The sequence below is a fragment of the Scyliorhinus canicula genome, chromosome 5 (genome assembly GCF_902713615.1).
Source record: "Scyliorhinus canicula chromosome 5, sScyCan1.1, whole genome shotgun sequence".
NCBI classification, from domain to species: Eukaryota; Metazoa; Chordata; class Chondrichthyes; order Carcharhiniformes; family Scyliorhinidae; genus Scyliorhinus; species Scyliorhinus canicula.
This window is the reverse complement of record NC_052150.1, coordinates 228,039,928-228,058,211: the sequence shown is the minus strand read 5'-3', so window position 1 is coordinate 228,058,211 and position 18,284 is coordinate 228,039,928. Positions and strand designations below refer to the sequence as shown.

Here is an 18,284-nt window from a genome sequence, read left to right as displayed (position 1 = left end):
TCTTTTTCTCTTTCTTTCTTTCTTATCTTCTCCCCCTCTCTTTTTTTTCTCTCTCTCACCTCCAGTTCCAATTCCTTCACTTCTTCTCTCTCTGGCGGAACAGCTGTCACGTGATGTGTTTGATCACGTGCTGGTCACACGGTTTGGGCTGGTTCAATCCGCATTGTGCGCATGCGGAGTCTCACTGTGATTGGAACCGGACCGCCATCTTTCAGACAGGCATAGCACAGCGCCCCCTGGCGGCTGGGAGGTTGGAGGAGTGACAGCTCCATCGCCCTCACCTCACTCCCTCCATCCCTCACTCCTCCATCTCTCATTCCATCCTCACTCCCTCACCTCAATCCCTCCATCCCTCACTCCCTCCCTCCCTCATTCCATCCTCACTCCCTCACCTCACCCCCTCCATCACTTACTCCCTCCATCCCTCACTCTCCCCATCCCTCACTCCCTCCATCCCTCACCTCGTTCCCTCCAACACTCCCTCCCTCCCCATCCCTCACTCAATCACTCCCTCCATCCGTCCCTCCATTCCTCACCTCACTCCCTCCATCCCTCACTCCCTCCCCATCCCTCACTCAATCACTCCCTCCATTCCTCACCTTGCTCCCTTCATCCCTCATCTCACTCCCTCCATCTCTCCCTCCCTCCCTCATCTCTACCCCTCCATCTCTCACTCTCTCTCTCACCTCACTCCCTCCATCCACCCTTCATCTCACTCACTCCATCCCTCACTCCATAATCAAAGACTCCATCGCCATAATCAAAGAACATAATCAAATAATTCATTTCATTTTTCAAAGACCCCTCCCACCCGGCTTACTCACTCTTCGAACCTCTTCCATCGGGCAGGAGGTACAGAAGTCTGAGAACACGCACAAACAGACTCAAAAACAGCTTCTTCCCCACTGTCACCAGACTCCTAAATGACCCTCTTATGGACTGACCTCATTAACACTACACCCTGGATGCTTCATCCGATGCCGGTGCTTATGCATTGTATACCTTGTGTTGCCCTATTATGTATTTTCTTTTATCCCCTTTTCTTCCCATGTACTTAATGATCTGTTGAGCTGCTCGCAGAAAAATACTTTTCACTGTACCTCGGTACACGTGACAATGAACAAATCCAATCCAATCCAATCCAATGCAATCATAGAGTTATAGAATTTACAGTGCAGGAGGCCATTCAGCCCATCAACTCTGCGCCAGCCCTTGGAAAGAGCACCCTACTTAAGCCCAACCCTCCACCCTATCCCCGTAACCCCACCTAACCTTTTGAACACTAAGGGACAATTTAGCATGGCCAATCCACCTAACCTGCTCATCTTCGGACTGTGGGAGGAAACCGGAGCACCCGGAGGAAACCCACGCAGACACGGCGAGAACGTGCAGACTCCGCACAGACACCCGAGGCTGAAATTGAACCGGGGTCCCTGGAGTGCTAACCACTGTGCCACTGTGCTGCCCCTTCATACCTCACTCCCTCCCTCCACCCCTTCATCCCATCATCCCTCACTCCCTCCCTCCACCCCTCACTCCATCATCCCTCACTCCCTCCCTCCATCCCATCATCCCTCACTCCCTCCCTCCACCCCATCGTCCCTCACTCCCTCCCTCCACCCCTCACTCCATCATCCCTCACTCCCTCCCTCCATCTCTCATTCCCTCCCTCCATCTCTCATTTCCTCCCTCCCTCCATCCCTCCCTTCATCCCTCACTCCCTCCTTCAATTTCCTCTCACTTCATCCTTCCCTTCCTCTTTCCCTCCTCACTCTATCCCTCTCCTCCCTCACACTATCGGGCCTCGCTCCCAAACTCGTTCACTCACTGCGTCCCTCATTCCCTTCCTCATTCCATCTCTCCCACATCCCCACCCTCACTGCATTCACGTTCTCTCCCACTTTCATTCCTTTGCTTTCCCCTTTCCTCACTCCCTCCCTCGCTCACTCCTTCCCGCCTCCCCGCACCCATTCACTCCCTCCCTCCGTAAGTACTTCCCGCATTCCCTCCCTCTTTCCCTCCTAACACACGCACCAAGCTCCACGATTAAGCCCTGGCATTAACCTAAACAGCTTAAACATGAATCACTAGCACCTAACCCTAAACCTTAACTCGTGTATTGCAGTGCAATGTTGTGTCAATACACAGTGTCATTGGTGTACAGTGTTGGATACAATAGTTGCTACTTCTCATTAATAAATGGTCACCAATTCAAGCAGCTGGAACCAGAATGGGAGCAGCGCAGGAGAGCGTACACTTTTGTACGCCACCTACTGGGAGGAGCTAGCAGGCAGGGATTTACCGTAGTACCTGTAATACACGGGCAGCGCCGTAATACATGCAATATATCACTAGTGGTGTTCACCACATTCACCCCCTGTTTAAAAATGAATCCGGCGGGGCTGCCGAAAACGTTACAGATTAAGTCTGTTGGGGGCTTTGACCCCCCTCTGCGATCGCCTCAGTCCTGGTGGTGATGTGGGTGCCGACATGGTCACCTGCGACTCCGGGAGCGTGTTGTCCTCGTCTTCGTCACCCTGAGTGGATCCAGTGAGGACGGATCCCGCTGGGGTGGGGGCTGCGGTGAGGTTCGCTGGAGGGAGGGTGGGCGGCGCAGGGGTGAATGAGGCAACCGGGGGGGGGGGGGGAGGAACGGCTGTGGGTGGGGACCCAGCGGGTGCCAGGTCCCGGAGGGAGACTGTGTCTTGGCGCCCGTCGGGGTGTGCCACGTAGGCGTACTGCGGGTTTACATGTAAGAGGTGGACTTTTTCGACCAAGGGGTCCGACTTATGGGTCCGCACATGTTTCCGGAGGAGGACGGGTCCAGGAACTGTGAGCCATGTTGGGAGCGAGACCCCGGAGGTGGACTTCCTGGGGAAGGCAAACACATGTCCGTGAGAGGTTTCGTTAGTCACGGTGCAAAGGAACGACCGGATGGAGTGGAGCGCGTCGGGGAGGACCTCCTGCTAGCGGGAGACCGGGAGATTTTTAGACTGCAGGGCCAGCAGGATGGCCTTCCAGACCGTCCCGTTCTCCCTCTCCACCTGCCCGTTCCCCCTGGGGTTGTAGCTGGTTGTCCTGCTCGAGGCGATGCCCTTGCTGAGCAGGAACTGACGCAGCTCATCGCTGTGAAAGAGGATCCCCGATCGCTGTGGATGTAGGTGGGGAAACCGAACAGGGTGAAGACACTATGCAGGGCCCTAATGACTGTGTGGGAGGTCATATCGGGGCATGGGATGGCGAAGGGGAATCGGGAGAACTCGTCAATAATGTTAAGGAAGTAAATGTTTTTGTTAGTGGAGGGGAGTGGCCCTTTCAAATCGACCGCAAGGCGTTCAAAGTGCCTAGAAGCCTTGACCAGGTGGGCCCTGTCTGTTCTATAGAAGTGCGGTTTGCACTCCGCACAGATCGGGCAGTCCCTGGTGACCGCTTTTACCTCCTCGTTGGAGAAAGGCAGGTTTCGGGCTCTGATGTAGTGGGCGAGCCGGGTGACCCCTGGGTGGCAGAGGTCATCGTGGATGGCTTTTGGCGGCTGATCTGCGCGCTGGCACATGTCCCGTGGGATAGGGCATCCGAGGGCTCGTTGAGCTTCCCCGGTCGATATTTGATATCGTAATTGTAGGTGGAGAGTTTAATCCTCCACCAAAGAATTTTGTCATTTTTAATTTTGCCCCTTTGCGAGTTGTCGAACGTGAAGGCGACCGACCGTTGGTCGGTAATGAGGGTGAATCTCCTACCTGCGAGGTAGTGTCTCCAGTAACAAACAGCCTCCACGATGGCTTGTGCTTCCTTCTCGACTGAGAAGTGTCGGAGTTCTGAAGCGGATAGGGTACGGGAGAAAAATGCAACGGGCCGCCCTGCTTCATTTAAAGTGGCTGCTAGCGCTACCTCTGAGGCGTCACTCTCAACCTGAAAGGGAGTGGATTCATCCACCGCCTGCATGGCTGGTTTGGCGATGTCGTCCCTGATGCAGCTGAAGGCCTGGCGCGCCTCAGCAGACAGGGGAAATAGTGCGGCCTTGATGAGTGGGCGGGCCTTGTCCGTATATTGGGGGACCCACTGGGCGTAGTACGAAAAGAGCCCCAAGCACCGTTTGAGGACCTTGGGGCCATGGGGGAGGGGGAGTTCTAAGAGGGGGCGCATGCGGTCCGGGTCTGGGCCCAGGACTCCGTTCTCCACGACGTAGCCGAGGATGGCTAGTCTGTTTGTGCGGAACACGCATTTCTCCTTGTTATATGTAAGGTTTAATTTTTGGGCCGTCTGGAGAAAACGGTGGAGGTTGGCGTCATGGTCCTGCTGATCATAGCCGCAGATGGTAACATTATCCAGATACGGAAACCCGAGCCCGTACTGGTCTACCATTCGGTCCATTGCTCGTTGGAACACCGAAACCCCGTTAGTGACGCCGAAGGGAACCCGGAGGAAATGGAAGAGGCGGCCATCGACCTCGAACGCCGTGTAGTGGCGGTCCTCCGGGCGGATTGGGAGCTGGTGGTATGCAGACTTCAGATCCACCGTGGAAAATACCCGATATTGGGCGATCTGATTAACCATGTCTGCAATTCTGGAGAGGGGATACGCGTCTAGGAGCGTAAAGCGATTGATGGTCTGACTATAGTCGACGACCATGCGGAATTTTTCCCCGGTCTTGACGACCACCACCTGAGCTCTCCAGGGACTGTTACTGGCCTCTATGATCCCCTCACTGAGCAGCCTTCGGACCTCCGTTCTGATAAATACCCTATCCTGCAGGCTGTACCGCCTGCTGCGGGTGGCTACCGGTTTGCAATCCGGGGTGAGGTTGGCGAAGAGAGGAGGGGGGGCGATGCGCAGTGTGGCGAGGCTGCAGATAGTGAGTGGAGGCAGGGGCCTGCCGAAGCTGAGGGTGAGACTCTTGAGGTTACATTGGAAATCCAAGTCTAAGAGGAGTGGCGCGCAGTGGCGGGCAAGACATACAGTTTAAATTTGGAATAGCTAGCGCCTCGAATCGTTAGCGTTGCTGTAGTGCGGCCTTGGATTTGGATGGAATGGGAGCCCGAAGCGAGGGTGATAGTTTGGTTGATGGGATAAATAGGGAGGGAACAGCGTCTTACCAGCTCTGGGTGTATGAAGCTCTCTGTGCTCCCGGAGTCGAAGAGGCACGACGTGTTGTACCCGTTGATCTGGACCTCCGTCATCGAATTTCTCAGATGCTTGGGGCGAGATTGGTCGAGGGTGACCGTGTTGAGTTGCGGGCCGCGTGGTGGGTGCCCGGGGAAGTCGAATTCTTCCCTATGCCACCCCCTAAATCCCCCATCAGTGTTCCCCGGGATGAACTGATGATTTCCACCTAATGGAGTCTCCATCGAACCCCCTGTTTCCCCCCGATGCCGTCTCCACTGTCCCCAGATTCTTAGGGTCGCCGCCACCACCGGGCTCGTGGTAAACCTCTTAGGAGAGAGCGGCAACGGCGCCGTTACAATGGCACCCAGGCTCGTACCTCTACATGACGCCATCTCCATTCTTTTCCACGCCGCCCCCCCCCCTCCCCCCTCCATCACCCATTTACGCACCATTGACACATTGGCCGCCCAATAGTACCCCAAAAGGTTGGGCAGCGCCAGCCCGCCTCTATCCCTCCCTCGCTCCAGGAAAACCCTCTTCACTCTCGGAGTCCCATGTGCCCACACAAAGCTCAAAATACTTCTAGTCACCCTCCTAAAGAAGGTCCTGGGGATGAAGATGGGCAGGCACTCAAAGAGGAACAAGAACATCGGAAGCACCGTCATTTTGACGGACTGCACCCTCCCCGCCAACGACAATGGCAGCATGTCCCACCTCTTGAACTCCTCCTCCATCTGATCTACAAGTCTGGTGAAATTATGCTTGTGAAGAGTCCCCCAGTCCCTGGCCACCTGCACCCCCAGGTACCTAAAACTCTCCCCTGCCCTCCTAAGCGGGAGCCTACCAATTCCCTCCTCCTGGTCCCCAGGGTGCACCACAAACACCTCACTCTTGCCTAGATTTAGTTTACAGCCTGAAAAGGTCCCAAACTCAGCTAGCAGCTCCATCACCCCCGGCATCACTCCCACCGGGTCCGCCACATACAGTAGCAGGTCATCAGCATACAACGACACCCTATGTTCCTCCCCACCCCGCACCAAACCCCTCCACCTCCCTGAATCCCTCAACGCCATCGCCAGTGGCTCGATTGCCAATGCAAACAACAAGGGGGACAGGGGGCAACCCTGCCTGGTCCCTCGGTAAAGCCAGAAGTACTCCGACCTCCTCCCATTCGTGGCCACACACGCCATCGGGGCCTCATATAGCAGCCTCACCCATCTAATAAACCCTTCACCGAATCCAAACCTCCCCAACACCTCCCATAAGTACCCCCACTCCACTCTATCAAAGGCCTTCTCCGCATCCAGCGCCACCACTATCTCTGCCTCCCCCTCAATCGCCGGCATCATGATGACATTCAGCAATCTCCGCACATTCGTGTTCAGCTGCCTTCCCTTCACAAACCCTGTCTGGTCCTCGTGTACAACCCCTGGCACACAGTCCTCTATCCTGGTGGCCAGGATCTTTGCCAGCACCTTGGCATCCACATTAAGGAGAGATATGGGTCTGTATGAACCACACTGCTGGGGGTCCTTGTCCCTCTTTAAGATTAAAGAAATCAGCGCCCGCGACATCGTCGGGGGCAAAGTCCCCCCTTCCCACGCCTCATTAAGTGTCCGCACCAGTAGGGGGCCCACTAGGTCCACAAACTTTTTATAAAATTCCACTGGGAACCCATCCGGCCCCGGTGCCTTCCCTGACTGCATCTGCCCGATCCCCTTAACCAGCTCCTTACACGGAATTATATTGGCAACTATATACAGCATTGATCTTACAACGGGTAGATAACGAACATATATACATGGAGTGATATTGGTAACTATATATAGTGTGAATCACATTCACCACAGTGTTTGCCACAAAAGGTGGAGAGAGGGAGGGAGGGATTGAGAGAGGGAGGGGTTGAGGGTGGGAGGGGTTGATGGAGGCAGGGATTGAGAGAGGGAGGGATTGAGAGAGGGAGGGGGTGGGAGGGATTGAGGGAGGGAGGAATTGAGAGAGGGAGAGTTTGAGAGAGGGAGGGGATGAGGGAGGGAGAGGTTAGAGGTGGGCAGGGTTGAGGACAGGAGGGAGGGGTTGAGGGAAGGAAGGGATTGAGGGAGGGGCGGGTTGAGGGTGGGCGGGTTTGAGGAGGGACGGGTTGAGGGAGGGAGGGGTGTTGAGGGTGGGAGGGAGAGGGGTTGAGGGAGGGACGGTTTGAGGGAGGGGAGAGGCTGAGGGTGGGAGGGATGGTGGTGGGGGTTGAGGGAGGGCTACACAAAAAGAATGGGTTTGAACATAAGAACATAAGAACTAGGAGCAGGAGTAGGCCATCTGGCCCCTCGAGCCTGCTCCGCCATTCAATTAGATCATGGCTGATCTTTTGTGGACTCAGCTCCACTTTCCGGCCCGAACACCATAACCCTTAATCCCTTTATTCTTCAAAAAACTATCTATCTTTACCTTAAAAACATGTAATGTAGGAGCCTCAACTGCTTCACAGGGCAAGGAATTCCATAGATTCACAACCCTTTGGGTGAAGAAGTTCCTCCTAAACTCAGTCCTAAATCTACTTCCCCTTATTTTGAGGCTATGCCCCCTAGTTCTGCTGTCACCCGCCAGTGGAAACAACCTGCCCGCATCTATCCTATCTATTCCCTTCATAACTTTTAATGTTTCTATAAGATTCCCCCTCATCCTTCTAAATTCCAACGAGTATAGTCCCAGTCTACTCAACCTCTCCTCATAATCCAACCCCTTCAGCTCTGGGATTAACCTAGTGAATCTCCTGAAGGTTGTGGTGTTGCTGCAGATTGGCGAGATTGGGGATGACACAGGCTTATGGGGGAATTTGGAAACTGGGCCAGTGTGAGAAGGGTCAGAGAGCGCAGGGAGTGAGGAACAAACAGGTCTGAGAGAGAGTTAGGACACACTCAGCTGAGTAATCCATAACACCACCACGTTGAGACGTGAGACAAACACTGGAGCATGGAACCCCAGCAAAGTTCCAATTCTAGATTGTTCCATTGGCAAAAAAAAACACCTCGTGGAACCCTGTGTTGTTTTAGAAAAAATAGAGAGAATTCTGAACGGAGCCTGGAAGTAAGCATCACAAACTAGTCAGGGAAGGAGGGGAGAGAGAGCCTCACTGCGAACTCTCGGAGTAAACTTTCAATGGGACGACAACTTTCCTCACTATTTGTACGGTTCAAGTAGACTTTCCCACAGGAGTAACGAGCACCGATGATGAATTGAGCGACTGGATCTTTCCTGCCCCTTCTCCATCTCGCTCCCTCTGACCGGCTTTGCTTCATGCCTCCCAAGTCACAGATGGTCAAGCGTGCGATGGTCGGTATGGGCGAGGCAAAGGTGGACGAGGTCAGTGAGTGCAGGGAGCGTGGCTACCTGCTGACCACGAAGAAGATCGGTTCCGGATCGTTCTCCAAGGTTTACCTGGGGGTCCCCACTCAGGAGAAAATCGGCTGCAATTTCCGATTGGCTGTTGGACTCCGGAGAAAGAGAGACAACATGGTGAGTTTTGGCTCGAAGCCAACCGTGGTGCCTCGAGGCAACACTGCGGAGGGTTCTTGTACAATCGAAATGGGTTTACTGAGAAGAAGGAAGGTGTTAACTACACACAGGCACGGAGGTCTGGGAAGCGCGTCTTCACTCTACGTCACCTGGGCGTGCGCTGCCGGGGTCATTGCTCCCACAGCTCCACACTTTCTCCCCATTGGTCAGGGTTCGGGCGAATCACCCCTTACAGGGACTACACTACCACATCCCATCCTCCTTAAGTCCCTCGATAACATTTCTACAACATAGGTCATTTACAGTCCATTAGACCACAGGAGCAGAATTAGGCCACTCGGCCCATCGAGCCTGCTCCCCCATTCAATCGCGGCTGATATTTTTCTCATCCCCATTCTCCTGCCTTCTCCCCACAACCCCTTATCTATCTCTGTCTTAAAGACAGTGAATTGGACTCCACAGCCTTCTGCGGCAAAGAGTTCCACAGATTGACCACCTTCTGGCTGAAGAAATTCCTCCTCATCTCTGTTTTAAAGGATTGTCCTTTTAGTCTGAGATGGTGTCCTCTGGTTCTAGTTTTTCCTACAAGTGGAAACATCCTCTTCACGTCCACTCTATCCAGGCCTCACAGTATCCTGTAAGTTTCAATAAGATCCCCCCTCATCCTTCTAAACTCCAACAAGTACAGACCCAGAGTCCTCAACCGTTCCTCATAGGACAAGCTCTTCATTCCAGGGATCATTCTTGTGAACCTCCTCTGGACCCTTTCCAAGGCCAGCACATCCTGCCTTAGATATTAGGCCCAAAACTGCTCACAATACTCCAAATGGGGTCTGACCAGAGCCTTATACAGCCTCAGAAGTACATCCCTGGTCTTGTCGCCCTCTTGACATGAATGCTAACATTGCATTTGCCTTCCGAACTGCCTACTGAACATGCACGTTACCATAAGTGAATCATGAACAAGGACTCCCAAGTCCCTTTGTACTTCTGATTTCCTCAGCATTTCCCCATTTAGAAAATAGTCTCTGCCTCCATTCCTCCTTCCAAAGTGCATAACCTCACACTTTTCCACATTGTATTCCATCATTGTATTCCTAGCCTGTCCAAATCCTTCTGCAGCCCCCTTGCTTCCTCAATACTACCTGTCCCTCTACAGATCTTTGTATCATCTGCAAACTTAGCAACAGTGCCTTCAATTCCTTCTTCCAGATCGTTAATGTATATTGTGAAAAGTTGTGGTCCCAGCACAGACCCGTGAGTCACCGGCTGCCATCCTGAAAAAGACCCCTTTATCCTCACTCTCTGCCTTCTGCCAGTCAGCCAATCCTGTATCCATGCCAGGATCTTACCCTGAACACCACGGGCTCTTAACTTATTTAACAGTTTCCTAAGTGGCACCTTGTCAAAGGCCTTCTGCAAATCTAAATAAATCACGTCCACTGGTTCTCCTTTGTCTAACTTCCTTGTTAATTATGTACAAGAAAAGATTGGGACAATACAAAGAGTCCGTAACAATCCTTCATAGGCATAATCAGGATGATCAGCCATGATCGTGACGAACGGCGGAGCAGGCTCGAAGGGCCGAACGGCCTCCTCCTGCTCTGATCTTCTATGTATCTAATCTGTCCGGGGCTGTGTTAGGCCTGGTGGACTGCCTCGGTTCCCCCAGCTGGCTTTTCTATGAGGTGTTGTCAACAGCAGGAGGTTGCCTCGAGGCCTCGGCCAGTACTTTGGATCGCCAGCTCCCTCGGAGTTCGCCGGCGGGACCTGGGCAGAACACCCCGGTTCCCTCAGTTCCGGCTCCACTGCCGGATGGTGATGGCTGCTGCTTCCACCTGTTCAGCCATCGGGGTTGTGGCCTCTCAGTTCAAAGAACAAAGAACAAAGAACAAAGAACAGTACAGCACAGGAACAGGCCCTTCGGCCCTCCAAGCCCGTGCCGACCATGTTGTCCGTCTAAACTAAAATCTTCTACACTTCCTGGGTCCATATCCCTCTATTCCCATCCTATTCATGTATTTGTCCAGATGCCCCTTAAATGTCACTATCGTCCCTGCTTCCACCACCTCCTCCGGCAGCGAGTTCCAGGCACCCACTACCCTCTGTGTAAAACAATTGCCTCGTACATCTCCTCTAAACCTTGCCCCTCGCACCTTAAACCTATCCCCCCTGGTAATTGACCCCTCTACCCTGGGGAAAAGCCTCTGACGATCCACTCTGTCTATGCCCCTCATAATTTTGTAGACCTCTATCAGGACGCCCCTCAACCTCCGTCGTTCCAGTGAGAACAAACCAAGTTTATTCAACCGCTCCTCATAGCTAATGCCCTCCATACCAGGCAACATCCTGGTAAATCTCTTCTGCATCCTCTCTGAAGCCTCCACATCCTTCTGGTAGTGTGGCGACCAGAATTGAACACTATACTCCAAGTATGGCCTAACTAAGGTTCTATACAGCTGCAACATGACTTGCCAATTTTTATACTCAATGCCCCGGCCAATGAAGGTAAGCATGCCGTATGCCTTCTTGACTATATTCTCCACCTCTGTTGCCCCTTTCAGTGACCTGTGGACCTGTACACCTAGATCTCTCTGACTGTCAATACTCTTGAGGGTTCTACCATTCACTGTATATTCCCTACCTGCATTAGACCTTCCAAAATGCAATACCTCACATTTGTCCGGATTAAACTCCATCTGCCATCTCTCCGCCCAAGTCTCCAAACGATCTAAATCCTGCTGTATCCTCTGACAGTCCTCATCGCTATCCGCAATTCCACCAACCTTTGTGTCATCTGCAAACTTACTAATCAGGCCAGTTACATTTTCCTCCAAATCATTTATATATACTACGAACAGTAAAGGTCCCAGCACTGATCCCTGCGGAACACTACTAGTCGCAGCCCTCCAATCAGAAAAGCACCCTTCCATTGCTACTCTCTGCCTTCTATGACCTAGCCAGTTCTGTATCCATCTTGCCAGCTCACCTCTGATTCCGTGTGACTTCACCTTTTGTACCAGTCTACCATGAGGGACCTTGTCAAAGGACTTACTGAAGTCCATATAGACAACATCCACTGCCCTACCTGCTTCAATCATCTTTGTGACCTCGAAAAACTCTATCAAGTTAGTGAGACACAACCTCACCTTCACAAAACCGTGCTGCCTCTCACTAATACGTCCATTTGCTTCCAAATGGGAGTAGGTCCTGTCTCGAAGAATTCTCTCCAGTAATTTCCCTACCACTGACGGAAGGCTCACCGGCCTGGAGTTCCCTGGATTATCCTTGCTATGCTTCTTAAACTAAGGAACAACATTGGCTATTCTATTGGTTCCTTCGATGCTCTGGGCGCTTCCACACTCATCTGCTTTGCAAGTCCGCCATGTGTGAAACTGGACCAGACTTTGCCACAATTCTGACATTGACCAGTCGCCAATTTTAAATGGCTGCCTCCTTTCACCGAATTGTGAGACTTGTTTTGGGAGGCCTGCTCCGCCTGCACCCTCGTCGCCAAATTAGGGAAATCCTGGTCCAAATGAGTCTGGAGGCGACGACTCATTAGACATAGACATAGAATTTACAGTGCAGAAGGAGGACATTCGGCCCATCGAGTCTGCACTGGCTCCTGGAAAGAGCACCCTACACAAGGTTAACATCTCTACCCTATCCCCATAACCCAGTAACCCCACCCAACACTAAGGGCAATTTTGGACACTAAGGGCAATTTATCATGTCCAATCCACCTAACCTGCACATCTTTGGACTGTGGGAGGAAACCGGAGCACCCGGAGGAAACCCACGCACACACGGGGAGGATGTGCAGACTCCGCACAGACAGTGACCCAGCCGGGAATCGAACCTGGGACCCTGGAGCTGTGAAGCGATTGTGCTATCCACAATGCTACCGTGCTGCCCCGTCGGCAGGATTGCAGTGCTGGTGTGGACGGGAGCAGTATACTCGAGAAGGAAGCTGGCCAACTTGAGGCAAACTGTCTATTGGGTCGTTTCATCATTGGGGACTTGGACGTCTAAACTGCTCTCTCTGTCCATCCACTCGAGGCCGTGTGGGACGGGGCTGTTCGAACGTGGTGGATGCCATTTGTTTTGACAAAGTGCTGAAATGCCGCCCCGGCAAAGGCTATTGTCAGACACCAGTTCCTCAGGGAGGCTATGAGTAGCAAAGATGTGACGCAGAGCATCAACGAGGCTGTCATCCCCAACTCCTGAACATCCAACCACTTGGCGTCCACTAGTATCAGGAACATTCTTCCCAGGAAAGGGCCTGCGAATTAACGCAGTTGCTTCACAGCTCCAGGGTCCCAGGTTCGATTCCCCGCTGGGTCACTGTGCGGAGGCTGCACGTTCTCCCCGTGTCTGCGTGGGTTTCCTCCGGCTGATCCGGTTTCCTCCCACAGTCCAAAGATGTGCAGGTTAGGTGGATTGACCGTGCTAAATTGCCTTTAGTGTCCAAAAAAAAGGTGGGGTAGGGTTACAGGGATAGGGTGGAGGTGTGGGGATAGGGTGGAGGTATCGGCGTGGGTAGGGCGCTCTTTCCAAGGGGCCGGTGCGGACCCGATGGGCCAAATGGCCTCCTTCTGCACTGTAAATTTTATGAACCTCATCCACAGAGGACTGGACCATTCTCATGGCTGCAGATGGGCCGAGGGTGGAAAGGTTTGCTGTGTCTGACAGACGTTGCACAGGCTCACTGGGTGCTCAATATCCTTATCGATGCCGGACCACTATATGTAACTCCTGTGCACGGTGGCACAGTGGTTAGCACTGCTGCCTCACAGCTCCAGGGTCCCGGGTTCAATTCTGGCCTCGGGTGACGGTGTGGAGTTTTCACTGCCTCCCCATGTCTCCCGGGTTTCCTCCGGGTCCTCCAATTACCTCCCACAGGCCAAAGATGGCTGCGCTAAATTGTCCCTTAGATGTGTGGGCTAGATTAAAGGGGCATTGTAATAGGGGAGGGTTGGGTGCTGTTTTGGAGGGTCGGTGCAGATTTGATGGACCGAATGGCCTTCTGCACTGCTGGGATTCAATGATGATTCTATGATTCTTTGAGGCGTGGCAGCACCAACATCGCCGAATAGGGAATGAACCGGCCACTATCGATAACCATCCTTAAAAATGATTTCAGCTTTGCGACATTCTTGGACGCAGGAACTTCTTTTATGGCCCCCACCTTGTCCTCAAGGAGGCGCAGCCTTTAGACTGCACTTTGAACCCTAAGTATGTGACCTCGCTGGGCTGGAATGTACCTTTCTCTCGCTTCATCCTGATGCCTGGATCTCTGAACCTTCTCAGAAGCTCTGAGCTGGGTAGATGCCCTTCCTGTGATGTTCCTGTTACTAAAACATCATCTAGGTAGACCACAACCTTCGGGACACCATGGAACAGATTTTCCATTGTGCGTTCAAATATCACACAGGCAGAAGAGATACCAAAAATAATCTGGTGTATTGAAAAAGGCCTTTGTGCGTTTTAATTGTCGCATACTTCTGGGAATCCTTGTCCAGATCCAATTGCAGATAAGCGTGTCTTAAGTCAGGTCCTATGTGTGTTAGGACATCTACTAACTTTGCATACTGGTCTTCTATTCGAGGAATTGGATATTTGTCAATTTGGGCCGTTTGATTAATCAGAAGCTTATAATCCCCATAGATTCTGTCTGAGTGGTCTGGTTTTAAAACAGGGACGATGGGGGCTGCCCACTCAGAAAACTGCACGGGTTTTATATTCCCCAATTCTTCCAAGTGCTTTAACTTGGCCTCAAGGTGTAAGGGAAAGGATTCAGGGTTGATGCAAATCCTGGACTTCACCCATCGAATTCGGCCCAGCTCATTCCGAAACAGCTCTATAATTCCCTGGAAAAGGCCACCTGGTACTTTGAAAACCTCCAACCAGTTTAGCGTCGCCAATCCCGCCCATGCGAGTTGGCCATCGTTCTTCTGTGACGGACAAGGATAACTGGGAATCCTGTTGTTGATATCACACTGACGTTATATTTGTCCCAGAAATCTTCAGGATCTCCCCTGTATACGTCGCCAAGTTGGCGGTTGTACCGCCTCGCTTCAAAGGCTGAACTCCTCCTCGAAAGTATTTGAACGTTTTTTCGCCCACCGCTCTGCTTGACATCCCTGTGTCTTCCGTCATCCTTAATGGTCACCCGTTGACCATGAGGAATATTTCTATCGGGGTTGTCACTTTAACCGTATTCAGCCTGTAAATTTGTGATTCACCTTCGGAGTTCTTCTCCAATTAATTCACTGCAGTTGTTTGTTATTGTTTTTAGACTCGATGTGAGAACAAGCCTGAATTTGGCCCTTCCCGTTGCACCTAAAGCAGTGACAGGCGCCCTGGGGGCGATTCCCCGACATCTATAGCATTCGTCATAATTCCTGGGTTGACGGACCGTCTATCGCCCTGACCTCTGACTACGATCCTGCTCCTGGGACCGTGGCTGAACGTCCTTTGTGCCTACCAACCTGTGTGCACCTTGTCACTCCACAGTTGGTTGCCCTCTTACACACGTTGAACCTGTGACGCATCCTTCTCAGCGCACTCGGTCGTTTGCGTTGTCTCAGTCGCCTTGTCCAGGGAATTCTTTGTTGCAGCCAGCAGTTTCCTTTGAACGTTGATGGTATTGATGCCGCATACTAAGCGGTCACGCAGCGTGTCTCTCAATGCCGTGTCAAATTCGCAACGTTTGGCCGTTTGGTGGTAATGAAAACCAAAATCGACTCTTCGGGTTCCCTGACAGCTGAATTAAATCTGTAACGCTGCAGTTTGATAGAGTTCTTGGGTTTAAATGCTCCTTCACAACCATGGTCGAACAATTTTGTGTCACCGCTTAAGTCAAATTTCTTAGAAATTGTTGGTTTGCGGCTCACAAACGGTTAATAAAATAACCTGCAAGTTATCAGGGCTGGTTTAGCTCAGTGGGCTAGACAGCTGGTTTGTGATGCAGAACAAGGCCAGCAGCGCGGGTTCAATTCCCTTACCAGCCTCCCCGAACAGGCGCCGGAATGTGGCGACTAGGGGCTTTTCACAGTAACTTCATACTTGTGACAATAAAAGATTATTACAGGGCAGCAGGGTAGGGCAGTGGGTTAGCACTGCTGCCTCACGGCGCCAAGGTTCCAGGTTCAATCCCGGCTCTGGGTCCCTGTCCGTGTGGAGTTTGCACATTCTATCCGTGTTTGAGTGGGTTTCACCCCCATAACCCAAAGATGTGTAGGATGTCCATGCTCAATTTGCCCTTAATTGGAAAAAAAATAATTGGGTATTCTAAAAAAAAATTTAAATAAAAGATTATTATTATCTTCCCCCATGGTTCCGTTGGCAAGAAAGAGATAACAGAGCCACTTGATATAGGTACACCCACAGTGCTGGTAGGGAGAGAGTTCCAGGATTCAGATCCAGTGACAGTGAAGGAACGGCCGATATATTCCCAAGTCAGGAGAGGAACCTCCAGTTGAGGTTTCCAGGGATCTGCTGCCCTTGTCCTTCTAGTAAGAAGTCTTACAACACCAGGTTAAAGTCCAACAGGTTTGTTTCGAACACGAGCTTTCGGAGCACTTGTCCTTCTAGATGGTAGCGGTCGTGGGTTTGGAAGGTACCTGAGGAACCTTGTGCATCTTGTAGATGGGACACACGGCTGCCACTGTGCGTCGGTGGTGGAGGGATTGAATGTTTATGAAAGGGGAGCAATCAGGTGGGGCTCCTTTATCCAAGGCTGTTCTCCACATTTTCCACTCCCGGCTGTGACGTCTCTCTGCCCATCCACTCGAGGGGGGGGGGGGGGGAAGGATCACCTGGGCTCCATTTTTTTTTAAAAAGCTGGAAACCTTTCAAGCAAACATCAGTAAAATAATGACCTGGACTTTGACCCATTGCCCTTTGTGGGATCTTGCTATGCGTAGAGTGGCCGGCACAGTTCTCAGTAAAGATAAAACTCACCGGCCGGGAGGTATTTTGGGAAGTCCTCAGTTTGTGACAGGTTTTTCGAATGGTAGAGAGGAACTTTAACAAACCGCATCCTAACGTCCTTCCACACTCAATCGGCAGGTCGCTATCAAGATCATCCCAATTTCCCAAACATTGCAGCACCAGTCTCGGCGGTGCCTGTCCCGGGAGATCAACGCTCTTCAGACAACCTACAAACACCCGAATGTGGTAGGAAACATTTCTTGTGGTAGCTGAGGACACTCTGGCCACCAGGCCCTGTACTAGGCCCAGCAGTGCAGCCGAGATTGTCCTGCCCGTTGTCAATCCGATCTGATCCTGAGGGGGGGGGGGGGGGGGGTTGACAGGGTGGAAACTGAGAGGATGTTTCCCCTGGTAACGAGGAGGGGGGAGCCATTTAAAAATAAGAGGTCTGACTGAATCCCAATGTGGATAGGTCCCTGGTGCTTTCGCTGGCTCCCTCGGCGGTGGCGGGGGGGGGGGGGGGGGGGGGGGGGGGGGGGCTTGGATTTGAGTCTGGCAGGATGGATGCGTGATGGATGGAGAAGTGAGGGGTGGTGGAAATAACGGATCTGTTCCCTGAAGGACAGTTTGTGAGTCTGGAGGAGTTTGGGGTGAGGTTTGGGGGTCCCGCACGGGGAGGGTTCCAGGTACATGCAGGAGTGGGATTTTGTGAAGAAGGTCTGTCCGACCTTTCCAGCAACACTGCCCTCCTCATTGTTGGAGGGGGTGTTGTCGGTGATGGGATTGGAGAGGGGGGGTGGGGTCATCGCGCCGATTTATGGGGGGATTTTGGAGGTGGATAGGGCTCTTCTGGAGGGGGTTGAGGCCAAGTGGGAGGAGGAGTTGTGGGTGGCGCTGGAGGAGGGGCCCAACCAATCACGTAGACATGTTCTGGCCCTGCCCGAAGTTGGAGAGGTTTTGGGGGTCGTTCTTGAGCACCCTGTCGGCGATCCGACATGTGGATTTAGAGCCCAGTCCCCTGGGGGCCATATTCGGGGTGTCGGACTTGCTGGAGTTGCAGACGGGACTGGGCAGATGTTTCAGCCTTCGCCTCGTTGATCGCTCGCCGGAGGGTCCTGTTGGGGCGGACGTCTGCCTCGCTACCCTGTGCCTCGGTGTGGCTGGGGGGATTTAATGGAGTTCTTGGGATCGATTCTCCGCACCCCACGCCGGGTGGGAGAATCGTGGGAGGGCCGGGCGAATCACACCACTGGCACCCCCCGCGATTCTCCCCCCCCCCAAATGGCGTGTCGCGTTTTTCGACAGGCCGTTCGGAGATTCGCCGCTCACCGTTTCTCACGGCGACCGGCGATTCTCCGGCCCGGTTGGGCCGAGCGGCCTGCCGAACCCGACCGGTTCACGCCGGCGCCAACCACACCTGGTCGCTGCCGGCGTGAACAGCGCGCGACCGTTGAGTGTGGGGCCTGTGGGGGGGGGGCGGAGGGAGGATCGAGCACCACGGGCGTGCTCAGCAGATGTCTGGTCTGCGATCAGTGCCGGTGTCTGTAAACGACGCACTCTTTCCCTCCGCCGCCCCGCAAGATCAAGCCGCCATGTCTTGCGGGGCAGCAGAGGGGAAGACGGCAACCACGCATGCGCGGGTTGGAGCCGGCCAACATGCGCCTGCACGGCTGACGTCACTTCGGCGCCACCGGCCGCGTCATTCCCGACGCGCCGCTTTGAGGCAAGCGTCA

The 18,284-nt window shown here is 53.0% G+C and overlaps 2 protein-coding genes across 3 annotated transcripts in view; one reads left to right on the top strand and one right to left on the bottom strand.

The window, feature by feature from the left end:
- Positions 1-620, bottom strand: part of LOC119965713 (maestro heat-like repeat-containing protein family member 1) — a 57,024-nt gene extending 56,404 nt beyond the window's left edge. The window contains exon 1 of the mRNA XM_038796474.1: positions 600-620. Coding sequence (XP_038652402.1) covers positions 600-620 — 21 coding nt within the window. The remainder of the gene's footprint in view (positions 1-599) is intronic.
- Positions 621-8,179: 7,559 nt separating this feature from the next.
- The window catches only part of LOC119966646 (testis-specific serine/threonine-protein kinase 5-like), a 31,974-nt gene continuing 21,869 nt past the window's right edge, over positions 8,180-18,284 (top strand). For both annotated transcript variants that reach the window (XM_038798691.1, XM_038798689.1), the window contains exons 1-2: positions 8,180-8,613; positions 16,690-16,797. In XM_038798691.1, the coding sequence (XP_038654619.1) occupies positions 8,395-8,613; positions 16,690-16,797 (327 nt within the window). In that variant the 5' untranslated portion in view covers positions 8,180-8,394. The remainder of the gene's footprint in view (positions 8,614-16,689; positions 16,798-18,284) is intronic.